Source organism: Rattus norvegicus, chromosome 1 (assembly GCF_036323735.1).
Source record: "Rattus norvegicus strain BN/NHsdMcwi chromosome 1, GRCr8, whole genome shotgun sequence".
Lineage (NCBI taxonomy): Eukaryota > Metazoa > Chordata > Mammalia > Rodentia > Muridae > Rattus > Rattus norvegicus.
Window position 1 is genome coordinate 189478148 of NC_086019.1, and position 27117 is coordinate 189505264.

The 27117-nt window shown below is 45.9% G+C and overlaps 1 protein-coding gene and 1 long non-coding RNA gene across 8 annotated transcripts in view; one reads left to right on the forward strand and one right to left on the reverse strand.

Annotated features, from left to right (window-relative positions):
* The window catches only part of Nsmce1 (NSE1 homolog, SMC5-SMC6 complex component), a 26388-nt gene extending 15347 nt beyond the window's left edge, over nucleotides 1–11041 (reverse strand). Inside the window, exons 1-3 of one of the 5 annotated variants that reach the window (NM_001039611.1) lie at nucleotides 10053–10136; nucleotides 9236–9398; nucleotides 5816–5962 (exon numbers count right to left, since the gene is read on the reverse strand). In NM_001039611.1, coding sequence (NP_001034700.1) covers nucleotides 5816–5962; nucleotides 9236–9296 — 208 coding nt within the window. In that variant the 5' untranslated portion in view covers nucleotides 9297–9398; nucleotides 10053–10136. Of the gene's footprint in view, nucleotides 1–5815; nucleotides 5963–7474; nucleotides 7500–9235; nucleotides 9399–9997 lie in introns of those variants that run through there. The other 4 variants (XM_006230291.5, XM_063267657.1, XM_006230293.5 and 1 more) reach the window with 4 other exon arrangements.
* LOC103691233 (uncharacterized) lies at nucleotides 11041–22907 on the forward strand. 3 transcript variants are annotated; one of them, XR_005494645.2, is made up of 3 exons: nucleotides 11041–15177; nucleotides 15388–15509; nucleotides 17541–22907. It is a non-coding gene; the product is annotated as an uncharacterized LOC103691233 (long non-coding RNA). The 3 variants fall into 3 exon arrangements; XR_005494644.2 differs by lacking the exon at nucleotides 17541–22907 and having other exon boundaries at nucleotides 11041–13954; nucleotides 14915–15177; nucleotides 15388–15658; XR_010063155.1 differs by lacking the exon at nucleotides 17541–22907 and having other exon boundaries at nucleotides 15388–15658.
* The last annotated feature ends 4210 nt before the right edge of the window (nucleotides 22908–27117 follow it).

Below are 27117 nucleotides of genomic sequence, written 5' to 3' on the forward strand. Positions count from 1 at the left end.
TGTTGGAGAAAGTAAGTCACTGTGGAGACAGGCTTTGAGGTCTTATCTACTCAAGCTACGCTCAGTGTAAGACACAATCCCCTTCTACTGGTTTTGGATCAAGATGTAGAACTTCGAGATCCTTCTCCAGGACCATGTCTCCCTGCATGTTGCTGTGCTTCCCATGGCAATAATGGACTAAACCTTTGAAGCTGTAAGCCAGACTCAAATGTTTTCCTTTATAAGAGTTGCTGTGGTCATGGTGTCTCTTCATGGCAATAAAACCAAAACTAAGACAAATATTAAACTAACCCAACACTCTTCAAATCAGCCCTCTTGATTCTGCTGTATCATCTTTGGGCTAGAGTCAGCAATATTAGCTTGAACATGCTCATGGTAAACCATGGTGTGTGATCTGTCCTCACAATGCCGTTGACATGACAATGATGTGGGCCTTATAAACTAAGGGCATAGGCACTCCCTTCTCACCACAGTTCACTCAGTCAGGGCAGAATCGCTATTGCAGACAAGCATTTGGACCATTCTCAGACCCTGGAATACCTGACTTTATATAACAACACATCTCAGAATAAGACCCCAGTCTAAATATGAAATTCACTCACGATTCCTATACACTTAATGACAGGCTAAAGATAATTTTATATAACAGCATAAAGAATGTTGTGTGTGAAAGGCTGAGTGTAGAACCTTCTATTGTGTCAGACTGGTGCTCAAAAGATTCACACACACACACACACACACACACACACACACACACACATCAGAAGAGGGCATCAGATCCCATTACAGATGGTTGTGAACTCAGGACCTCTGGAAGAGTGATCGGTGCTCTTAACCGCTGAGCCATCTCTCCATCCCTAATCTGTATTTTATTTTCCTTCCACATTTGCTTATTTTTGCAGCTGTCAGAGTTGATTTTCTCCTTCCACTATGTAGGTCCTGGGGACTGAACTCAGGTCATCAGGCTTTACCCACTAAGTCATCTTAAATAGTCTGCTGTCAATTGATATTTCTTACTTAAAGTCATGGAAGGCTCTTGAGCTTAAAAGAAGCAACTCTTTCCAGTCTTCCCAGAAGCTATCTGACTCTCTGGCCGTCAAGGGGTTATTTCTCTGGTCACACAGACTCTCCTGATATACTGGGAACCTCTGAAGTATTCTAGATGTGCCTCCAATTCAGCCTGGTCAGTCTGCCATGGCTGAAACCCTGCACAGAGGAGAGCTAGGACAGCTGAAGTATCAGCCCATTGCAAGAAACACCACCTAGCCTCTGCCCCTGCTCCCTGGCACAGAACTCCTAAAAACCCTGGAAATTCCAGGGTGAGGGCACCTTTTGTTCTAATGAGGAAGCTCTAGGTAGTTTCAAAGTGGGGGCTGGTCACCAGAACTATGGTGTCAGCACCAGAATCCCCCAAACTCTAGGGAGAGGAAGAACTAAAGACTGAGTTAATCATAGATCAGATGCTCTAATTAATCAGGCCTATGTAATAAGACCCTCATAAAACCCCTGAACAGTACTGGGACCCCAGAAACTTCAAGTTCTGGGAGGGTGGTACACGTAGAAGGCTCAAAAGCACCACAACATCTCACCTCCCAAACCCCACCCTCCACATTTTCTCTATCTGCCTATGTCTGAGCTATACAATTGTGGCAGGCATGTCCAGCCCACAGCCAACATGCCACATGCATCTTAGGACAGCCACAAATGAAGCTGTCATATCATGATGTCAAAAGACCAGAGATCCCACTTCCTAACCAACCAGTAAATGTACACAAAGTACTTTCCTGAGCACTGAATCAGTCTAGCAAAGTAGCTAACAGGAAGATGGGTCACAAAAGCCCTTGACTTATAGTCAAAAGTGCATGTGACCTGAGACTCACAACTAGCACCTTGGATTGGGACAGTGTGTGGGACTGTCACCCTTTAACTTGTGGAATCTGATGCTTTTCTCACAAAGACAGCATCAAACTTAAGAGACCTGCTGGGCACCTGTCCTGGAGAATGGACAAAGCAGCCTGTCTAGTGTAGGGCAGGGACTCCCATGGTCTCTCAGGAGTTCACTGGCCTTTGCTGACATTTTGTCCCTCTCTGGACTGTTTGGAGAAGGAAATGTCCCATTACTCCACCTAGATCCCATGTGGAAATCCTCACTTAGCTTCAAACCTCTGTTTTCTAAACTTCCTGTGCCTGTGACCAGCAAGGCTTCTATAGATATGATGTGACTCATGACTCAAGGTCACCAGTCGCTAGCACAGAGCTGAGCTGACAGTCTCAGGCAATAACACTGGAACAATGTACATGCATAAGGATATAAGCCCTGGATAGAATCCAAGGTCCTTTAACAACATATACCAGTCTCCAGATTCTTTCTAAGAAGCCAGATGCTCTGCACCAGGACTTCACGACAAAACCTAACTCTTCCCCATCAAGGAGAATGGGGAATAAACATTCTCCCAGGGGCTGCAAGGAGAGACCAGGACAAGCAGTGCTTCTGGTGTGAGTGAATACAGCCCTGGCAGGCTAGTGGCTACTTTGTACCACACTTCTCTTTCAATGTTTGTCCCACTGTGCAGGGGACTTTCCTGGGCAGTGCTTCAGAACATAAGAGAAACAGACTGGGTCTTGTAAGCATATTTGATCTTACATCATTTAGCTCTATCATCAATTGTTTGAAAATCTCTCTAGTAACAAGAATTCTTGGGAAGTGGCCCTTTTCTTTCTTTAATGTCAGACGGGGAATGACAGCCTGACTATACCCTGCTTACCTCAGCATACACAAGCACAAAAAATAGTGCAGTTGGACAGGAGTGGTGGCACGAAATTGAACCCCAGCACTCTGGTGTTAGAAGCAGGTGAATCTCTGTGAGTTCAAGGACTACACAGAGAAATCCAGTCTCAAAGAACCCAGAAGAAGGAGAAGGAGGAGGAGAAGAGGAAGAGAAGGAAGAAGAGGAGGAAGAGAGGAGAGTGGGGTGGGGGAAGAGACAGACAGACAGATAGACAGAGTGCATGCAGTCACAGAGGCTTCCCCCAGCCAAGGTGCTACTTTCTGGTGCTGTAGTCACCTGATGTCAGCTGCAAGGCACCCATCAGTACAGGGCAGTGTGGCAGCACGAAGACAAGAGCAAACACTCACTTGACTTACGGCTCCTAAGCCTTCTGCTCAGCCTCCTGCTGTGCCTTCCCTCACACACTAGACTTCAGTGCGGTGTGTGTGGACAGGAGAAAGCACAGAACACTCGGGTTTAGTACTAGCCTAGGTTCAGGTGTGCCTGGGTAGGCTTGGAACATATCCCAGCAGACAAAGGGATACTGCTATAAATCACTTCCTAGACAAATTCTTCAGGACTTTCCTATATTAGGTCATAGCAACTCAGAGGTGAAATAAAGGCAAAAGTACTCTCATCCTGAGCACTAAGGCAGCATATGGCTCCACAAAACTGTCCTGTCAACAGGACACTAAGAGGAAGAGGGGAGACACCTGCTGTGTAGCTAAGAGATGGTCTTGTACTAGGGAGATGTGTCCCAGCTGGGAAAATGTTAGTTGTGCAAACCATGAGGACTGGGTTCAAATACACAGCAACCATGTAAAGCCAAGTAAGGGAATACAAATCCGTAATCCCAGTGCTCATATGGGGAAATGGGGCAGAGACAGAAGAATCCCAGGAGACCCTGTCTTAAACAAGGTGGAAGGAGAGGACCAGCATCCAGGGTTGTTCTCTGACTTCACATGTGTACCTGCATTCATAACTCCCACCCCTACCCCCAGCGCGCGCGCACACACACACACACACACACACACACACACACACACACACACACACAGAGAGAGAGACAGAGAGAGAGAGAGAGAGAGAGAAGGAGGGAGGGAGGGAGGGAGGGAGGGGGGGAGGGAGGAAAAAGCATAAGAGGCAATCTCACAGCCAGGCCATCCCTGGAAGATGCTGAGTAGTAAACATGAAGTTCTGTGGGGCTTGCAGCAGGGAGGGCAGGTGGGACACTTGTGCTCAGTCTCTCAACCAAGTTCCCCTTCCACTGCTGTTCAGGCAAATAATGCTCACAGGCTTTCTAGAGGACAGTTCCCAGACACTGATCACAGGTCCTGCTTCAAATCCTCCCAGCGTCTGCACTGCATCTAGAAACAACTGTGTCCTGTCTACGCCAGCGAGTACTGCTGAGCTCCAGAGCAGATGACACAAGGCCAGGAGACGGCCTGCTCAAGGCCTCCAGCCTCTGCTTGCTTCTCTGCATCAGCTCCCTCCCAGGATGTTCCAGAGTGGCTCATGCCCACTGCTTTGGAAACAGGCTCCATGCTGCCTTCTTACATTCTCTCCCCACTGCATATCTTGAAGGAACCCCGTTTCTATGTTCTGCCCTCCTCTCGCAGTCTGTGCACCCCCATCTCTATGGGCCTTACCTTACCTCTACAGAGCTCTAACTGAACGCTTTCCTCATGTCCACTCCTCCAAGTCCTCTACCCATACCCCTTTCCTTACTCCTTCTGCCTTGGCTCACTCTTTAAAAAGCCATTATTTTTGTTGTTGTTGTTGTTGTTGTTAAAATTAGAAATACAGGGAGGGAAACAAAAATGCAAAACAAAAGCAAACATTTCCATTACCACCAGTTAGAAGGGACAGTCAGGAATACACTAATGCAGCCAGGCAGTGGTGGTGCACCTTTAATCCTGGCACTTGGGAGGCAGAGGCATATAATAGATCTCTAATTTTGAGGCCAGCCTGGGAGTGAGTTCCAGGACAGTCAGGGCTACATGGAGGGGAAAAACAAAACACTAACACGATAATGTGTTCACTTCCCACTTTCTTTTCTAAAGGAGCACAGCATAAGATGAAGTGTCTCTGATTCCCACTGACCATCCTCTTCTACACCCTCCCATGCAAAGGCCAGCACCACTGGAGCTCACAGCATGACCTTCCAGTCAGTCCACTCTGGTACTTTGCTAAGAAAGGAAAATCATTTTGCACTTTCCCAGAACCTAACAGAGTAACATCGTAGAGTAGGGTCAGCTTTCTTCCTCATTTACAAACTCTCCTGGCACTCAACAGTTGCTTCCTGAGTCTATGGAACCTTCCTTACTGACCTCACTGCTTCTACTGTCCTTCCACTGACAGGAGGCCTCGGTGTGTGCCAGCCTTGTCACAGGAGGCCTCAGTGTGTGCCAGCCTTGTCACAGGAGGCCTCAGTGTGTGCCAGCCTTGTCCCCAGGTACTCAACAGTCGCTTCCTGAGAGACTATGGGACCTTCCTTACTGACCTCATTGCTTCTACTGTCCTTCCACTGACAGGAGGCCTCGGTGTATGCCAGCCTTGTCACAGGAGGCCTCGGTGTGTGCCAGCCTTGTCCCCAAGTGCCATCTTATATCTCCCTGTGACCTGCAGAGATGCTCCAAATGCCTAAGGTTAGCACAGGGCACACAGCCGGTACTCGCTCCAGCCTGTGCCCGGCTCATGTGCCAAGCTGTCCTCTCTCTAATAGCAGGCACCCAGCACTCTTCCTGTGCTAGGCTTCAGTCACTCCTCAACTCTCAGGAACCTGTGAGTAAGTCACTCTTCCCACCTTGAAGCCATGGACACCAGTGGCTGGAGTGCACAGTGGAGCCTTGCTGTGAACTGTAACACCACACACTCAGAACCCAGGAATCTGCTTCTTGGACTAAATGGCAGTCACTTCGGGGAGGTAGAGAAAGATGAGATCAGAGTCTTGAATGGTCAGGTCAGTGCTATTTGTTATGCCAACATCGCTAGGCTCTCATCATTCCAGCAGCAGGAGCTGCTGGGAGCAGAAACACAGCACTTACGGTCGTGGACTTTGTAGCAGTGGTTCTGCAGGCGCCTAACCTCCCACTCCTCCAGCACGCCATGAGTCATCAGCAGCTGGAGGAAGCGCCGATGCACATCTGTCATGGCTCCCGCTCTTCTCGTGCTGCCCTGCATGTTGGAAGGAGCTGAAAAACAAGTGTCACCATCACCTATGTGCACACAGGAGCAAAGGCACTCCACTATGTTCAGAAACAAGCAGTGCTTATGACTGTCAAAGTTCAGCTTGTGCTGATGACTCCAGAAGTGAAAAGAACAGGGGTAAGCTCAAGTCCATTCCATTGGTTTTGGAGATTCTGGAGCCAGAACCACTGGTTGACAGCCCTCCTGAACTAACTATTTACAAAGTAGTGAACCGGACCACTAAAGTCTCCAGATTATTCAGTTTCTAGACTAAAAAGTGGGAATGATGAGAGAAATGTTCTCCCAAGAACTCTAAGCTCAGTGAATTAAAACTGGTGACAGAGTAGTACCGCAGTAAGCAGTAAACTTGTGCCAATCACTACAGGATAATTCCGAGTCTGGACCCTGTACCCTGAGTCTGGACCACTTAACTCACTCAACAGCCCTGGAGAAACTAAGCCGAGGCCTATGTTCTTCCTATAAAAGTATGGTACCCACTGCTGAGAACACTGCCAAGAACATGGCCAAGAAGACATTAACAGACTCTGGCTTCCCCTCTCCCCAGCTGCCAATATGGACTGTGGGCCATTTCTACAGTCCTCTGCTCTCTCACAAAAAGCTATCTTTTGGATCCAGCAAGATGGCCTAGCAGGTAAAGACATGTGCCACAAAGGCTCACATCTTGAATTCAGTCTCCAGGACCCACATGGTAGGAGGAGAGAATCGACTCTTGCAAGTGCTCTAACTTCCACACAAATACTATGACTTGTGTGAGCCCACGCCCATACAGAGACACGCGTATATACAAAAATAAATGTAATAAAAACTTATTTTTCTACAAACCACAAAGATCAGAGCTGATAAACACGCGGCACAGGGCAGATCAAAACACCTGCTCCTGCCAGGCAGGCGGGGCCGGGTAGGCACTGCGCACATGGGTTTGAGGCTGGGTGGATGGTTTAGGCACTGCAGACACATAACCAAGCTTACATCCTGGTCCTCCCCTCTCCAAACACAAAGAAAACTCTGCAGAGGATACCCAGGAATGCATCCGGAGTCTCGGAGGCTAGGCTGACCATGTGACCAGAGGTGTAAGACTATGTTTTGGAGTGACCGACAGCCTCTGTTTCCCCATCCCTACAAATTAGCACTCTAAGACGAAAAGAGGAAAGCAGCAGATTTCTGTCTGTTTTTGAGAAAGGCTCACACGATATAGTCCTGGTTGGCTTAAAACTCACCATGAACACTAGGCTAACCTTGAGCTCATAGAAATAGTCCTGTCTCTGCCTGCCTCTGTTTCCTGAGCATGCTAAGATTAGAGGCATGAACTACCGTGCCTGTCTCAGATGTTTCTTCTTTAAATTTTAGCTCTGTCTTCCCAGATTGCCAGCTTAATGAATAATCATGGCTTAAGGATTCAATCTCTGCCTCTGAGTGACAGGCAGCATGAATTCTGGCTACACAATTAGATTTATGGTAACAATGAGGAAAAACAGCTCAATAACAAGAGAGCTCACCTAGAATGCACCAGGCCCTAGGTTCAACCCTGGGATAAGGGAGGGAGAAAAGGAGAGGGGAAGAGAAAAGGAAGACAAAAACCAATTTAAAGATTAAAAACCAATCTGCCCTGCCAACTGAGAGAGCTAGTGTGGTTTTATTAATGAGTCAAAATACACTTTGTTTTGTTTTTTTTTAAAAAGGACTGGCAGAAATGAAGACCATCACAAAGGGCAAATGGTCACACAAGCACACACTCGACTTCCTCAGATGTTTAGGCCTCTATGATGAGGTCTCACAAACCTTCACGTTAATTTATCAGGGTTGTGGTTGCACACACAAATCCACCATAGGGTGGGAGAGCCTGCAGTCCTCTGGCTCTGAGGTAAAAACACAGGGTCCAAAGGAAGTGCTGAGTGCCCGGGAGAACACGGGGAGAAGTGATCTGCAGGACAACAAAAGCTGAAGGGGACAATCACACCTCCCCTGCTGGCTGTAGAACAGGACACACCAAGGCAGCCAGACAGCCAGGCTACACAGTGGACTGACTACAAGCCAATACTCCAGGGGTGACTAAGGAAAAGGAAAAGTCCGTTTGCTCGGGATTTAAGGAGTACAGTTATAATAATCCCTTCTGGCCAGGTCTGGTGATGCAGGGCCTCATGAACCCAGCCCTTGGGTGGGAGGGAGCGAGAGAGAAGAAAAGCGAGGACGAGACATAAGTCATCCCTTCCAGGACTGGCATCAATCAATGCAGGGGAAGTGAGAAGAAGGGGAAAGCGAGTATTGAGTAAGAACACAAAGAAAACAAGTTGATAAAATGTGCTCACGTTACACAGCTAACGAAGATACAGAGTAGGAAAGGTTGTCCTTAGAAGACACAAAAGCCATACAGAACAAAGCATAAAAGAATACACTCCTGGCTGACGTCATTATAGAACCTCACCAAAAATACCAAAGGAGGGGAAGGAAGGGGAGGAGGCAACATGCTGGAAGGTGTTTCAAATACACTAACCACAAGAGCCTTCTTCAGAATACACTAAGACCCCTACAGATCAAGAAGAAGAGAAAAATAAAGAGAAGAGCGGATGCAGAAGCGGCATGAGAGGTGATGTGTAAACAAGAACACATTAAAAAGCTGACCTAAATGTGGTCACGCAAGAGAATAAAAGCCACACGTGCTGACACGGCCACAGTAACACACACCAGCAATCCCAGAAGGCAGAAGGCTTTGGCAAGAGAGAGAATGAGTTTGAAGTTAGTCTGGACTCTGTCCAAAGTGAGTTTCAGGCCAGTGTGGGCTATAGAGAGACCTTTTCAAAAAGAAAAGAAAAAGACACAGTTCAGGGGTTAAGAACATGTGCTGTTCTTACTAAGGACCAGAGTTCTGTTCTCAACACCCTCAACAGGCCCTCAGAACCACCTAAGTCCAGCTTGGGGGACCCAAGGTCTCTGAGGGCATCTCACACACCCAGACACACATACGCATATATAAAATAAGAGCAATCTGGGAGAGAGAAGACAAGAGGCAAGGGGTGAGGACAGGAAGCAAAGGGAAGACTCTTCAGCTGGGTAAAAGTGGTGGAATGCATGGACTTTCCTCCACTTCTGGAAATGGAGGAAATGTCCCCCGAAACACCATTATTATATACATTCCTTGCAAAAGTGTCCACACTGGCCCCAGGAAATGTTGTCCATGGAGGCATGATGTAAGGGAAGTCTGGCATACATACAATCACACTGTGGAATCCAGACAGTGAAGACAAAAGCAAGGCACTCACATCCACATGGGCGCTCAAGCACTCTGCATGCAAGCCGGGCACTGTGGCGCACGCCTTTCATCCCAGCACTCTGAGGCTGGACTGCTCTGAGGTGGATCTCTCTGAGTTCAAGGGCAGCCTGGCCTACATTGCCAGTTCCAGGCTAGCCAGGGATACGGAGAAACTGTCACAAAACAAAACAAACCACAAACAAAACACAAAACCATACCATATGCAAAAAAGCAAGTCACACATTCACACAGGATGCCAAAGACTGGAAGAACTGTATACGGTGATCATCCCAAGGCCATAGCAAGTCAGGGAGGCCTACCAACCCCAAGGAAAACAGAATTCAGAGGAGTGGGAAACTTTGCAGAGGAGATTCAATGGTGGGGATGAAATAACACATTTCTTAATTCGGTGGTGGTACATATGAGGTGTTCGTTTTATTTTTATAAGTATGTTACAAGATAAAAATACTTAAAGCCAACTTAAATATTAATGAGAGAAATGTGACAGGAAGAGGTCAAACGGTGTGATGTGGGGAAAGGGGGTCAGAAAATGAGTGAGGAAAAGATCACAGGAGCCATGCTGCCCTGTGGCTATGACGGCAACTATCTATGACACGGACTGTACAGAGAGGATTAACCACAGATCCATGCAGCCCTCTCAAAGGACTTCAAAACACAAGTGTTTACAGAATAAGCGAAGCCTGACACAGCATGGGTGGCCTGTGCTAGGCAGTGTTAATGCTCTGATGGCACAGCCTGGTTTGAAACTCACCAGAACCTCATGAGGAACAGTATTTCACAGGAGGGGGCTGAGGCTACAAACGTACCCAGGTGAAGGCGATGAGAAGTGGATGGTACTACAAAAGCAGTATCTCTTCTTAAGGCACTTCTACTCGAGTTGTTTTGTTTTTTTTCCTAAAATACTGGACAAATAATAAAACCATGGTTGCTGGGCAATGGTGGTGTACACCTTTAATCCCATCACACGGGAGGAAGAGGCAGGCAGATCTGAGTTCGAGGCCAGCCTAATTTACAGAGTGAATTGCAGGACAACCAGGGTGGGTAGGTAGGTGGGTAGGTAGGTAGGTAAATGATAGACAGAACAAAGGTTCTGTCATGATCTAGGTTGCTTATTTCCACTTCTCCAGTCTGCCCTTTGAAAAGTTGGTCTGGGTTAGAGGTGTTATTTGGGGTTATCAGTAGAAGTGCAACATAACACAGGAATCCTAGACTTTTCCAAAATCGGACAAACGGATGATTCTGAACACATTTAGTCTAGGGTTTTCAAACACCGGCTCCACAAACCAAAGGGGGGACTTGGGAAGGGAGGGACGAGGCGGTGTGGTCGTTTTGGACAGAATGGTACAAGTGGCTGTCACCTAACAGTGCCAGTGACAAGGCGCACTTTCTCCGCCTGACCCATGAGGAGACGGAGGCAGGAGCTACACGAGTTCGAGGTCAGCTTAGGATACATGGCGAGAGCATGTCTCAAAGACACAATTTTTTAAAATTTAAATTAAAAGTAAACAACTTGTTATGGAGCAATGTCCCAACCCGTGCCCTTTGCGAGCCTCAATATCTAGTCAGCGCCAAAGCCCGCGCCGACCTCACGTCCCTCCTCCCGTCGCCCACAAACGCCCTCTATGGTCCCCGCAGCACCCCAAAGCTTTCATACGTACCGCAAACCTGCGAGGTCACGCCGGAAGCCACCCTCAGAGCCCGCCTCCAGGGCGGAGAGATCGCCAATATGGAGCTCCTATTGGTGAACTGTGAGCATTCTCCCGCTCACCACGAGAGTACTTCCGTTTCCCCGCCCGCGCTGTTGCCATGGCGCCTGGACACCTGTGGGCTGCGTTCCGAGCTACGCGGTTTCCCGCGCGGTTTTCTCACTTCCCGGAACGGCTTCCGCCGCCCCCGCTTCTCGCTCTCTGAAGGAGAGCCCACGGCGGGACAACCCACGGCCCACGTCGTAGTAAAAGTAATGCAGGACTGGAGACGAAAAATGTGACTTTTGTTTTCCTGTAGCCTGAGCTAGATCTTTCTTGGTTCTGCTGCTACTGGTTGAGCGTTGATCATGGAACTACTAAGTGGAGTTAAAACAGTCGCAATCTGTAAAGTGCTTGCTGGCAAAGAGAGACCTTGTATCAAAAAACAAAGTGGAGGCCTTCAGAGGAACCACATCTAACGTTTACACACACACACACACACACACACACACACACACACACACACACACACACACACACACACAGACACACACACAGACACACACACACACAGACACACACACACACACAGACACAGACAGACACAGACAGACAGAGACAGAGACACACACACAACACACACACACACACACTCACTCACTCACTCACTCACTCACTCACTCACTCACTCACTCACTCACTCACTCACACGGACCTAGCTACTGCTTAAGTCTTCACCCAGGTGCTCTCTCTGTTCTCAGTCACTAGGCCTTCTGTTTCTCTTTTGCTAGGCTCTGTTTCTCCCTGTCTCATGGTGATTTCTCTGGCCTCGTTCTCTGAGACCAGTGAACCTGCCCCAGAGTTGCTACCAATAAACCTGCTTTTATATTTTTAATTTAGCTTGATCTGACTTACTAAGTTTGCAGAGAAATTTACTACCTGGGGCAGAAATGTTTTACTAATGTGCAGGGAGAGCTAGGACAGCACCTGAGAAGTTGGCATGGTACTGCTAGCCAAGCCTTAGCCACTCTCACCTAACAATTGTGAGACGTAATGAAATTGCCAAAAGGACTAATTTCAAAGAAATCACTTCAGTTGACTGCTGAAGGCATTTCCTTTCCGTGCATTCCAGACTGGAATCACAGAGCTGGAAATGCAGCCTCGCCCAGGAAAAATGACTAATTATACAACTGTACAAAGTGCACAATCTAATCTCTGTGAAAGTACGCATGGCCTCTCACCACCCCTGGAGCCTCGGAGCCTTGGATGGCTTCTTAACCTCTGAAGAGGTCTTCCAACTGTTAGGGAAGCTAACAGGACAGAGGTCGTTAAAAGCTTTATCTCTGGAGGTAGAAGGCCAAGTAAAAATCATGATTCTTGAACCCCAAATCTATTGAGCTCTAGGACAAAGCACTTGGTCAACCCCAAGCCTTAACCTGCCAGTGTGTAAAGAATCCCAGTATTGGACTGAGGACGAGGTAGTGAAAATGAGCTGTTAACCACTGTGGGTGGAGTGAATAATAAATCCTTGGAAACCGAGCTATCGATGACAAAGAACTTTATATAAACTGTCTAAAAACAGCCTTGATGGGAAGCTTGCGATGGTTGGTTTGCCCTGCAGTCTTGAAAAAAATTTTTTTCAAACCATTATTAGTATTCAAAGTCAAGGGGATGGCTCAGTGGGTAAAGACACTTGCCACCAAGCCTGAAATGAGAGATACAGTCGTTTCTTTTCCTACAGTTTTAAAAGCTGTAAACCCACTTTCCCTAATGCTCCCAGTTCCTGAAAAGTCTGTTTGTTACTTGTTTGTCCAAGACACTTGTTGGACCAGGTGTAATCTGCTCCCTGAACTGCTTAAACCTGTACCATAGTCTATATTCTCCCTCAATTCTCTGCCCCTTCTCGGGCCGCTTTCTAGCTTAGCCAATTGGGAATAGATTGTGGGGTTAAACCTCGGCCACTGAGGAACAGCCTTCAGTTGAGGATGAGACAGAGGAAATTTTGGTCATGTGTGATCTACTGCTCAAGCATGGCACACCATTGTAACAAAAAAAAAAGCATTGCCTTGCTGGGTAACTTTTGTCTGGTGGTGTGGTTAACTCATTTTTTCTCTATGAATGCAAGCTTTATTATTAACGTACCTTCAATAGACATAAATCACAACAACCCCCTGCCGCAACAAGGAAGTTGAAAAACACTAACAAAAAGAGCCTACTCTAGGGAGTCAGAAATCCTGTGACATTGCCATCTCTGCTTTGGAACCCAGAAGAGAGTGTAAGACTCCTCAAGGCTTCTGAATCATCGGAGACTCCGGGGTCATTTTGAGAGGACTCCTTGGGATTCCGCCTCTTGGTGTTGAGTGGTAACTGTCCATTTGCCAATTCTTGTGGGCCTTAGACCACTGCTTAAGCTTCATCTCGTGCCTTTTCTTGGAGAAGCAAACCCTAACGCATCCTTTTGTCAGCTTGAGTTTGTCAGCAAAGGCCTCCAGTTTCCTCCTTTCTCAAAGTGCTGTTTTAGCTCCATAACTACTCAGAGGTGATCCCAGGGTTTCTATCCCAGCGGGGCAGACTCGGAGTTGCCTCCCTCCATCTCTATCTTGGCCTCAGCTCAGTTGAGATCCGTTCTTCAGTTTTCCATGTGTTTCTTTTGGGACACCAAAATACCATCTTTCAAACAGAAAAACTGACTCCCAAAAGTTGTCCTCCAGTCTACATGTGCCCCCCACACACACGCAAATAAATGTAATCAAAGTCAGGGCATCTCACTAAAGACTGGCACATCCAGCCAATCTGAAAAGCAGGACATCTGGCCACCACCGGCCAGCATTTTACCATGGCAGAGTCTGTTTGGAGTGAGGAGAGTCTCACCTCTGTTGTCATGGCGATGACAGAAAGGCCGGGGAGTAAAGATAGAACCTAGAACTGGGAACAGCATTGACCCCAGGGTCCAAGGCCTAAGGAAGGAGGAGGAAAGAAATGGTGACTCTGAAGAGAGCAATGTGCAGGGCAGCCCAAACCAGGTGACTTAGACTGTGCTTGGGAGTGTCAGAGTTGTCTGGGGGAGCTCCAGAAAGATGGTCCATAGGCTTGCAGTTTAGATGACAGGAGTTTCCGTATGGTGGTCAGGAATCTGGAACAGAACCCAAAAGGAGTGAAGCGGAGAAGTGGGGGCATTCTCTTAGGAAGTGTGGTGTAGAAAGGGAAGCCTTGAAAACTCAGAAGCCAGCTCGAATGAAAGGCACTGGTGCCGCAGTGTCTCCTATTTTCTCTGCCATGGTGTTTTCTATTTTCTCAGTAAAGGCGTCTCACTCTGCCTAGTGATGCAGAGGAAATGCCGGGGAGGGCGAGAGGACGGAGCCAGATCTAGAGCACACATCAGGGTGAGTGCAGAAGGGGAGCATTGACTCCAGGACTGCAGAAGTGATAGTTAGCTGGGCCCAGAGGCAATGCTAATCCGGATCCATCTTAAAGTGGCCTTTGGTGGATCTGTGCGACCGACTCCCTGCAAAGCACCAATAGGGCGCTACTTTAAAGCCATGCTCTGTGGTTATGAGAGAAACCAGAGGATAGTGGATATCTCTGTTCAACCCAGGACACGGGAAAGTTCTGGCAATTGAGAATGAAGAGGCTAAGTCGGTCATAGGACTCAGTGAGGTGAACTGGTTCAGTGGGTCTGAGAACGCAGTGTTGAAATCCAGTCCCCTTGGTGGCAGCAGTCCTTCCCCTAGCACAGGCACCTTCTGTGGCATGGCCTTTTGAGTGTTGCAGACTTCCAGCTGCCAGGATTTCTCACCGGAGGACATGAGTTTACATCAAAGAGAACATTGGTCAGAAAGGAAAGCTGCAGACTTGTGTTGTGAAACCACTTTTTCTCAGAAAAGTATTACTGCCACTTCTGCTACGTGGGCTCTTGACTCCTCTCCTCATCTGTCTGTCCGTGGCATTAATAACTCTTCTAATAAACGCCATACTCTCAACAGTTCATCTCGGTGGTATCCCTCTTCAGCCCACATCCAAGGCCTTTCTAGAGGAGCAAATATGAGAGATGACTAGGGTCCACCAGGGAGAACGGGTTCCCCACAGGACACATTTTACCGCAGTAGTGAAGACATGAAATCTCGTTCTGGCTCTGTTTACCACTTTGATATGCCAAGCACTGACTGGCCGCTCATGACGCCATCTCAGCTCAAATGCTCCCAAGGAAAGTCAGAGAGCTTCCTTCACTCCCATAAAGAAAGTGCTGGTAAGACACTAGAGGAGTTTGAGGTGGGAGAGCGAGGAGGTTGAGGTATATGGTCAAGGCCTGGCCTGAAGAGGAAGCTTCAGGCCGGAGGTCACAATGAGCAGGTGGGTCATTTGCCAGCAGACAGTGGAAGTAAGGGGCCGGAGAGGAAATGCAGAGTTAAGCTTTGTAGTGTTGAGAAAGGGCTTCGATGGCTTCTGTTCTTTTCAGATATTCTTGGAACTGCTACGGAAGCTGACTGCGTGCTGGCCTCAAAGCTTTGACAGCTTCCAGAGAATCTTCAGATCACACTCAACGAGCCACAGTGCAGTGAGACTGGAAGTCAACAGCAGGTGAGGCCAAAAGCCTTGTATAAACCGGCGTCAGTCAGCGCAGCTGCTTCCGAGGAAAGGGCCAGGAAGTCAGACGAGACTTTTTTCTCTTTTCTCTTTTACTGTACACACCTATTTGCAAAGAAAAAAAAATTAAAAGTCGTAAGTATGCATTTGAGCTTTCTTTCTGCAGGAGAGGCAATGTCCACACAGGTGTTTGCTGGGTTCATCGTTAGGGCCTTCTGGAAAAGTATTTTTGTCATACTTTAAAAAAAAAAAAAAACAGAAAAATAACCTATCTGGAAACTGGAAAATACGTGCAGGTTAACAAGAAAAGCAGTATGGAAATTACAGAACACTCAGGAGTGAGTGTGTGAGGCTGGCAAAGCAGTCTGCAGAAATTAGAAGGGAATGAGGGTGAGAGCTGGGGTAGCAAGGCAGCCTGGGATCCGACAAACAAGGAATTCAAGCCAGCAGGCATTATCACAGGGTAAGTTACTCAGCTGAGCGGCAGGAAAGGGTCAGCTAAAGAGAGAAAGCAGAAGGAAGGGCATAATAATAGAAAAGCAGAAATGGGTACAAAATGAAGTTATAGAAGTCGAAAGCTGGTACTCTGTTACAGACCCGTGATATAAACTTCTAAGGTCGATCAAGAAAATGGCATGAACAATATTAGAAATGGCAAAGGGGGTACGTCAGACACAGGGACACTCAGTAGTAGAAGCACAAGAAGCTGATGGGCAATGGTGGGGAGAAGGGTAGACTTTCAGTGCTTAGCTGAGGCTGGCCCAGGACTTGCCACAATCACTTCAGGCTGCCTAGGATCTTTCTGCACTCCACCTCCAGGGGCTGGGATACACCACCAAACCGGACTCGGTATAAACAACTTGTGGCGAAAGTCTTTGAAAAGTTAGGTTAAATTAAAGAGATACTTTCTTGATAAGAACGCAAATTCTGAAACTTGGCTAAAGAAGAAAAAATAGAGCAGTAATTACCAATGAAGTTGAAATAATAAGAATGGATTTGCTCCAGCTCCCAGAATGCCCAGGCCAAGGTCCAAGAACTCAGCTACGTGGACAGGAGAGAGGAGAACTGAAGGGGGCATGGAGAAGAGGAGAGTGGGAGTGAAGGAAGAGAGGAAAGGGTAGGGAAAGGGAGAGGGCGTGGGAGGGAAAGACAGTACGGGGGGATGTTTCAGGATCATATTAAGCAAGTTTCATGAGAATATGAAGATAAAGAAGCTATTAATAGTCTATGAGGGTAATGATCTACGCATCAAAAGACCAAGAACACAATTAGAGAAAACACCAAGTACAACTACTTGTGAAAAGACTTATTTTTAATTTTTCATATGTGTGTATCTGATTATATGTGTCCTGGAACTGGAGTTACACTTGGTTGTAAACCACCCAAGGTGGATCCTGGTACCAAACATAGGTCCTTCTGCAAGGGCTGAATGTGTTCCTGACCATTGAGCATCTCTCTGGCTACAGCCCAGCTCTGTCACAAACACAGATGCAAAGAGTCAGCTGACTGGTTGCGATGGCTACTCCTGTCGCCAACTTGACTGTATCTGGGATTAACTAAACCCCCAGTAGCTGGATACACCTCTGAGGTGCTTTTCTTAATTAGATTATTTGAAGTAGGAAGACCCACCTTTAATCCAGATTTTTTTTGAGTTGGGAAGATCCACCTTTAATCTGGGCCACACCTTCTGTGGCAGTCTATATAAAGGACATGGAAGAAAGACACTTGTTCTTTGCCTGTTTGCCCTGGGTCTCAATTTACTGGCATTAGAGCCTATTTCTTTGGAATTCCGATGTATACTGAAAACCAACTGAGACGTCCAGCATCATGGACTGAGCAACTATTGGACTTTCTGTAGGGAGACAGCCATTGTTGGACTAGCTGGACCACAGTCTATAAGGAACTCTAATAAATAGCCCATATATATGAATATTTCCATATATGTGAATATATATCCCATACGTACATATAAATACATATATATGACTATTCATATATGTTCATCTATCAATTCTGTTCCTTCAGAGTACCTTGACCAATACACCAATGTAACCAAAGAAGTGGAGAGGTCTGGAGAGATAATGCCATGGTTGAGAGCACTAGCTGTTATTCCAGAAGTCCTGAATTCAATTAGCACCCCCATGGTGGCTCATAACCATCTATAACTGTAGTCCTATGGGATTCGACACCCTCTTCTGATATGCAAATGTACTTGCAGACAAAACATCAATATGCATTAAATATATAAAGACTTTTTTAAAAAAGTAAATATTCAACCTTACTACTCATTAAAAATAAAACAAGAAAAAATTCAAAATTTCACCCATAAAAGTTGTGAAGTGTTGCCTAGAGTTAAGAAGAGACCAAAATTTATGGTCATGTGCTGGGGTGGAAGCATTCTAGCTACTGTGGAGGACAGTTTGGTGTCTCTGGTGTTGCAAGAGCTCATCCATCGTCTGAACTCAGCTGCAGAATCCCACTTGCATGCCAAGAGGGTTGCTGCAACAGAGGAGATGGGAACAACCTCCACATCCACTGTGAAAGAATGGAAAAGGAAAATATACTTATGCATGATCCCGTGACCTTAAAAGGAATGAGCTAACCCATGCTCCTAAGTACACACACACACACACACACACACACACACACACACACACACACACACACAAATGGAAATGTAAAACCTCAAGAGAAAAGATTGCATGCATCAGGGTTACCATCTATGCAAGGTTAGTGATATACAAGAAAAAAAAAAAATGAGGTGTGTGTGGCATCTCTCCAGTCCAGGGCTCAAGTTCCTAACGATTTTAGTTGATTTGTTACTGTTGTTTTTGATTTTTGTTTGGTTTGGTTTGGTTTTATTTTGTTTGACTTGGTTTGGTTTTGAGACAGGTTCTCTCTCTGTTTAGTCCTGCTGTCCTGGAACTTGCTCTGTAAACCAGATCGGCATCAAACTCAGAGATCCACCTCTCTCTGCTCCCAAGCGCTAGTACTGAAAGGGTGTGTCCTCAGCTCTTACTAGGTCTTGAACTTTGCGTTAGACTTCGGAGTAGCTGGGATTACAGGCACAGCCCCCCAGTCCAGCACTAATCTCTGTTCCCCTTTTAAATACGCTGCATTATGACTTTTTTGTTCTGGCACCAGATACTTGCTGAGTCATGCTCTTTGGGAGATCTCGTATTCCCAGAATTAGCATGTGCTACCATCACTCCCTTTAAGCTCTTTGCTGACAAGCGGCTGTCCCCCGACACAGTGAAATCTAAGATGCATTGTCTGCGTATTAACTGCTGAGGACGTCTCTGCTTGCTCTGATTCCCAGAAGTAGAACCGCAGGGTTGAAGAACACACATACATCTGGGTTCTTGGTGGACACAACTGAGAATCCTGAATAAAGACAGTCATTTCCACTCCCTCTAATGCCTGTCACTCCAGATCTGGCTCTTGGCTGACTTTAGACCAGAACCTTAGGAAAAGTTGGGGATGGCGGGGGCATCATCCCTTTCTAAGATGTTAAGCTGACTGCTCCTGAGGATTCTTTAGCTGTGGCAATTTGTATAACTGAAGTCTGGTAGGAGGGCCTGAGTGGCCAGGGCTCCCTCCACATCTTCACTTCTGTCCAGTGGTGTTGGCTTTTTGCCTTGGAAACAAAACAGCTAGCCAGGCAAACTGTTCAAAAAAAAAAAAAAAATCAGAACTAGGCCACGCATTCCAGGTCAGTCCAGGCAACTTAGTGAGACTCTACCTCAAAATAAAAAAATAAAAAATTAATCTGGCAAGATGACCCAGCAGGTAAAGGTGCTTTCTAAGAAGTCAAACAATTCCTGGAACCCATATGGTGGAAGGAGAGAAACAACGCCTGCAAATTGTCCTCTGACCTCCACATCTGGGCCACTAGCACGTGCCCACACCCACACATGCACGTACAATGAATTAATGGAGTAGAACCCTCTGGAGCAACTGGGGCTATAGATGCCATTTTAATTGCATCCTTTTAAAGCCATGTAGCCCGTGTGGTCAAACCGAAAGGCTGCCCGGGTGTAAGGACCTGTCCTACCTGTTTGCTCTTCTCACCCTCAGTCTGGCCTGCTCTGGCATCCTTGACTATTTCTGACTGGCTTATGGAAGGTAGTGAAATTACCAGAGAAATTATTTCCAGATAAGATGCCAGGTGATAATGATTTTACCAACATCTCAGCCAACATTGATGAAAAGCAGAATTCAGAGCAAGCTAATCAAAGCCTCAGATCACCCCCAAGGAGACTCTAACACTTCTCCTCCTATCTACAGTTGGCCTTCTATGAAGAGTCAGAGAATGACTTGGGGGCTGCGAGACTACCTAGCCAGGCAGCTGGCGTCTCCAACCCTATATTACAATATCTGCAAAGAGGCGTGCTGAGACAGTGTGATCAGCCCGTATCCTGTGTTAACGCCTTCACACCCTGCCTTGTGCTCTCTCTTTTCTTGTGCTAATTCTCTCATCAGGAATGGTCTTCACACTCACAGCTTTTAAAATACACGGGACTGAGGAATGGGCTCCTTGCCACACTCCTCAGTCTACAGCAGCCTCTAGGGGCCCTTTTGTCTGACTTCAAGTTGATTCACTCCTCTGGGAACAGCAGACAATTTATTCCAAATTTCCAAATCATTCCTGCTCCTTTTCTCTCCAGTGATATGTTGGAAAGCAGCCAGGGATGGGGTGAGGCAGCATGAGGGCTGAATGCATAGTTTGTCAAAGGTTAGGAGCCGGTGAGCAACATTCTTTTAATATTTCAAAAGTCTTTACTCTTTGAGACCTAGCAACTTTTTTGAGGTGTGGCAGGGCAAGCAAGTACAGAGATTTCAGGTTTAGCTAGAATTTGATCTCCTTGATGGAGAATCCCATAGAAAATTACCCAATCCTATTCTAGGAACTCAAGGTCAAGTTGCCCCAGCTAACTTATCTTAGCTTCTGTTAAACTGCTCGAGTGTGCAGAAACCCCTTCTGCCAACCTCTTATCTCAGCTTCCGTCAAATTGCTTGCTTACGAGAAGCCCCCACCGCAGCTGCCAGGACTTGGTTTCTGCCTCCAAAATCCGTATGCTCTGGACACTTCGTAGTACACTTAGGACCCAAATGCTTGAGTGTGGTCCCAGCTGGCTGGGATAAAGACTTTGAATTCACTTGCAATTGCCGAGAGGGAGAGAGCAATATAAACGGCCTCCGAGCGGTCGACTCTGGTGGGCTGCCCAGAACAGAGGTATGAACTGTGATACGGTTGACAGCATAAAGACGCATGCCACTCTCATCGTAAAACGGGTTCACTGCAGTGTGACTCCAGTCCTGATGACGTGCTTCTAACACATACGTGTGGCGGTCATCTTCCCCAAGATGGAAGTCAAACCGTGTTTTTCATTCTCACTTACTTAGAACTCTCTTGCAAATGGATGAGAAAACCACAGCTGAAAAGAAAGTATCAAGTTGACTCACTGAAGGTTTGATTTTTTTTTTTCATTTTCATTCACTTTTGGCACTCCTCCTAGGATTCATCAAGAGCTTTATAAGCAGACAGCAACTAGAGTGTTGGAGATCAAACTCTAGACTTTATACACACTAGACAAGCACGCTCCAGCAAGCCACATGCTCAGCCCTGCAGAGAACTTCATAGTCTTTAGGAGAGTCAACAGGAAAGGGAGCCTGCTGCCAAGCCTGATGACCCAAGTTCAAGCCCCAGGGCCCACATGGTAGGAAGAGAGAACTAGCTCCTGCTGATGCCTCAGGCTGTCCTCTGACCTCCACATAAGGACTGTGCGTGTGCCCAACCAACCCCCACCCCTACACACACACATGCACACACAATAAGTTAATGTAATAAAAAAAACTTTAAAAAATAGTCTTTTTAGTCGTTGCTTGCAATGGCTGAGAGGAAGATTAGTAAGTAAAACCTAGAAGGAAATTGTTGCATGCTGATGGAGTATTTAGTAAGAGATTGAGTGCAAGGATACTGACTACTGTTTAGGTAATATATGGTATTGGAAGGGTATTGGCACTCTATTAATCAGGATAGGCTAATCTAGGGTACACAACTATTGGTCTAGGTTGTGCTGCAGATAGAAGCCCTGTGGCCTGTGGCTTGTATTAGTTTTCTGCCACTATTACTCTTAAGTGCTAAGCCATCTCTCCTATTTTCTCTTCTCAAAAAAAAAAAAAAAAAAAAAAAAGGTGTGACCATTAATCTTTATTGACAACTTGGTTGGATTTAGAATGACCCAGGGGCCAATCATCTGTGTTCTGTGCCCGAGCCCCAAATGGTGAAGAGAACCCAGTCCTGCAGCGTGTCTTTTGACCTCCACTGGCATGCCTGTTGCATACTGTGTTGATAAATAATAAATATGAAGAGAATTTAGAATTACCTGGGAGACAGGCCTCTGAGTGTATCTGTGAGTTATTTCCAGAGACGGAAACCTACCTGAGTGTAGGCGGCACCATCCCACAGGAAAAGAGAAAAATCAGTGGATGTGGGCATTCCCCTGCCTCCCACTTTGACATTCGTTCTGTTCATCTCTCCAGACCATGAAGGCGAAGTCTGAAACCATCTAAAACCTAAGCCAAAAGAAGTCCTTCCTTCCCATCCAGTAGACTGTCCACTCCGACGCCCCTGGTTCACTAATGTTCTGAGTGATGCAGGTGGCGAGGGAAGAGGAGGGAGACATGAGGAGGTGGGGGCTGGGTGGCATGTTGCTGAATTTGGAGCTCCTGCTATAACCCCACCGGGGCCTTTCCTGACAGTTGTCTTACATTTCCTCATGGGCAGGCTGGGAAAATCCGGGTTTCTTGTATCAGTGGCTGCAGCAGAACAGGGCCAGCATTAGCTAGGTCATCTTAGAGCCATTTGCTGTTGGGCAATGTTGTTCCCTTTGAACCCTGTAACAGTTACTTTCCTCGTTGCTATGACAACACACCACCTGACAACATGTCAGGTGACAACAGCAACTTAAGGGTGAGGACTTTGTTTGGCTCACAGTTTGAAGGTTTAATGGATCCTACCTAAAGAAGTGTGAGGCCGCTGGTCACATGACATCTATAATCCGGAAGCACAGAGAGCAGAGGAGGCTGGGGGGGGGGGGATATGCTGGTGCTAAGTTTGCTTTTCTCTTTTTTATTCAGTCCAGGACCTCCACACATGGAATGGTGCTATTCACACTTAAGGTGGTTTTCTGGCCTCAACCCAGTCTAGAAACTTCCTCAGAGTCATGCTCAGAGGCTAATCCCCTATGTGGTTCTAGGTTCCATCGAATTGACAATGCTAACCGTCACATGTGCTGTGAGTTAATCTGTTCAGGGGACCTGTACAGGCTTCTGGGTGGGGTGTGGAGGGGGAAGAAGGGTAGTGTCCAGGAACAGGTATGTGGGAAGCAACTTTATCTGGTGACTTTGGAGGATGTAGGCATGCATAGTGTATGCTCATAGCTATATAGTCCTTTTGGAGGAAGAGAGACTATGCAGATGACTAGTAGAGGAACCTCTGTCTGCTCCGTGGAAGAAGCCGGTGAGAAATAGGGAATGCTGGAGGAAGGACCAGTGTAAGCGGACTGCACAGGCAGTCAGTGCCAGGCAAAAGAGCGAAACCTTCTAGAACCTTCAGTGGACAGGCTTTCTCTTCATCAACCTATTTTCAAATTCATTCATTCTGTTTGTGTCCCCTCCTCGTCTTCTCTTCCAGTTTTGTGAGATAGGGTCTTGCTCTGTAGCCTCAATGGCCTTGAACTTATCATGTAGCCTAGGTTGGTCTTAAACACATGATGCTCCTGTCTCAGTCTGCAGAATGCTGGGATTGCAGGCAACACAACCACAATAGGTTCAATTGCTTTTGCTAGCAAAAGACTCTTAGTTAATTTGTTAATAAACAGGCAAATAATCAATTACATAGCTTGGAGTTTAGGGTGAAGCCTTGTGAAAATGAGCTTGAGCCACAAAATAAATGATACAGGAATCTCTTATTGCCTGTGTGAGCTGCCCATCATGACGGGAGATACAAAATACTACATTTTGGGATTTATTTTTCAAGAGGAAGAAGGAGAAGGATTTCAACAAAATTAAGAACATGGATCCCAAATAAGGCATCATAAAAACACAGAGGACATGTGCTTGTGTGCAAAACTTTACTCCCCACAATGGATAGAACACAAAGCCCGGAGTGGGATTCTGTGTATTCTACAGTCTATACTCCCTTGGGTCACTGTATTCTACAGTCTATACTCTCTTGGGTCACTGTATTCTACAGTCTATACTCCCTTGGGTCACTGTATTCTACAGTCTATACTCCCTTGGGTCACTGTATTCTACAGTCTATACTCTCTTGGGTCACTGTATTCTACAGTCTATACTCTCTTGAGTCACTGTATTCTACAGTCTATACTCTCTTGGGTCACTGTATTCTACAGTCTATACTCCCTTGGGTCACTGTATTCTACAGTCTATACTCTCTTGGGTCACTGTATTCTACAGTCTATACTCTCTTGGGTCACTGTATTCTACAGTCTATACTCCCTTGGGTCACTGTATTCTACAGTCTATACTCTCTTGGGTCACTAGTCTATAACAAGCATTTCACATTCCACTGACCTAGAAATAACCCAAGATTTCATATTTGCTCTTAAAAATCTCCAGAAAAACAACACCTAAAAATAACACCGACCATTTTCTCAGTCGTTCCAAAAGTGCACTCTGTGAGGAACACAAAACCCTGTGCATACATTCTCCCCGAATTAGCCATGTTAGACGCCATTGAGGTGTTTCTTTGTCTTTGTCTGTTTCGTTTTTTGTTTTGTTTTCTTGACAGGGTTTCTCTGTGAAATAACCCTGGCTGCCCTGGACTTCCTTTGTAGACCAGGCTGGCTTCCTCTGTGGATCTGCTTCTGCCTCCCTTGCATTGAGACTAAAGTCCTACACCATCACACCTGGCAGGAATCATTGATTTCAATGGCAGAGGTGATCTTAGGTTAGGGCAGACCATGCACTGGGCATAAAGGGTCATTCCTAGTTCCTTTTTTCTTTCTCCAGAGACAAGATGGAAGGGCATCTCTCATGTGCCTCCCATTCTTGCAAGCTTAGTGTTGTGATTTGTTGTTTATATAAACTCCTATTGTTTGATAAATAAATATATATGTATACACACATATGTCATGTGATTTGATCAAATCTGTTTCCCATTTTCTCCCTTCCAGCTCCTCCCCTATCCACTCTACCACATTCCCATCCAATTTCATATGCTCTTATTTAAAAACTCACTAAGTCCACTTAGTGCTGCCTCTATGTGCGAGTGAGTGGGACGATCTCCCGGAGCACAGGCAGCTTCTCAGAGGCAACGTCCTTGTAGAGAAGAAGTTCTGCCTCTCCTAGAAGCCCACAGTTATCATTGTCTCCTCAACTAGGGGTGGGACTTCATGAGCCCTTCCCCCATCCATGCCGGAATGTTGGTTGGCTTGATCTTGTGCAGGTCTTATGCTGTCACAAGTGCTGTGAGTTCATTTGTCAAATGTCTGTGCTCACAGGAAGAGTCGTTTCCTGTTTCTGTAAGTTGAGTTGTGTCTATACTGCAGGCAGATCTTATATGAAGTCCTTGATCCATCTGGGTTTGCAAAGTGAGACGTAAGCATCTAGTTTCATTCTTCTATATATAGCTAAACAGATAATCAGCATCATTTGTTGAAGATACTGTCTTTTATCCAATATGTATTTTGGGTCTCTTTGTCAAAAATCAGGTGGCTGCAGGAACATGAGCTTATTATATTTGGGTCCTGAATTCTATTCTATTGATCAGTTTCTCTGTTTTGTGCCAGTACCAAGTCGTGGTTTTGTTTTGTTTTGCTTTGCTTTTAACTATCCCTCTGTAGTATAATTAGAAATCAAGGAATAATGATACCTCCAGTAGTTTTGCTGTTGTGGGTTTTTTTTTACTTTTTAATTTATGTGCATAATTTAATTTATTAAAAGATAAAAAATTTGGGCTGGAGAGATGGCTCAGCGGTTAAGAGCACTAACTGCTCTTCCAGAGGTCCTGGGTTCAATTCCCAGCAACCACATGGTGGCTCACAACCATCTGTAATGGGATCCAATGCCCTCTTCTGGTGTGTCTGAAGACAGCTACGGTGTACTCATATATAACAAATAAATAAATCTAAAAAAAGATAAAAATTTTAATTTATTTTAAAATTTAATTTTTATTTTTTAAATAATTTAATTTCCATAAATTAAACATTTAAATTAATAAATTATTTTATTTTCAATTTTTAATTACGTGCATATCTGCATACATATGAGTTTATGTATGTTCACTGCATGAGTACAGGTGACTTGAGGGGGAAGAAAGTTTCAGGCCCCTTGAACTAGAGTTGCAAGCTGTTGTAAGCAGCCTAATGTAGGTGCTGGGAACTGGACCTGGGTCCTCTGCAAGAGCAAAACATGCTTTTAAGTGCTGTAATAATACTTCAGCTCCTTTAGAAGTATTTTTATTGTTCAAATTTGTTTTGGTTCCTGGATCTTTTGTGTTTCCATATGAATTTGTAGGGATTTTTATTTGTTTGTTTCTTTTTTTTTTTTTTTCAGTTTCTGTGAAGAGTTGCACTGGAATTTTGCTGGGGATTGCACTGATTCTGTAGATTGCTTTTGACAAAATGTCTGTATTCACAATCTTAATACTACTAGTCCAGGAACATAGGGTATCTTTCCATCTTCTTCAATGTCCTTTCTCCAGGTCTTAAAGTTTTTGTTGTGCAAACTTTTCAATTCCTAGATACTTCCTGTCTTTGTTTAGGTTTTTGCTGTGATAAAACACTATGGCCAAAAGAAACTCAGGGAGGAAAGAGTTTAATTAGCTTTCATTTCCACATCATAATTCATCATTGAAGGAAGTCAGGACAGGAACGCAAATGCTCCTGAGGTCATTGCAGAGGCCATGGCAATGCTGCTTACTGGCTTGCTCTCATGGCTTGTTCAGCCTGTTTGCTTATAGACACCAAAACCAACAGCCCTGGGATGGAACCACCCACAATGGGCTGGGACCTCCTAAATCCATCACTAATTAAGAAAATACCTTACAGCTGAATTTTACAGACATATTTTCTCAATTGAGGTTTCCTCCTCTCAGAGGGCTGTAGCTTGTGTCAAGTTGACATAAAACGAACCAGGGTGCTTCCCATTTCTTCAGCCAGAACTGAGTTGATCAGCAGCTGGTGCTGTGGAGAAGCCAGAAAAGTGACAGTTGATTTTAGGAATTCAATCACTTAAATTAAGAAATACAGCGTGTGTGGGCAAATGTGCTATGTGTGAGAAACTGTTTAAGAAGCTTCTAGTATCTGAGTATCCATGGGCCTGTGGGGGAAGACTCCTCTCAGTGTATGGGGGCAGTATTCAGTTTCCTGGGGGCTGATGGACCTCCACACTCTGTCTTCCTGACCTCTGATGGCCTGAGAACTCACGGAGGCAGCATTCTGGTCCTCAGGCCCTCAGAACAGGACAGAATACTCAGAGGGAGACTTTCAGACATGGGATGAGCCAATGTGGCCGCTACCTTCACACCTCTGTGGCTAAATACCTAGACAGACATGTTAGAAAGGAAAAAGAT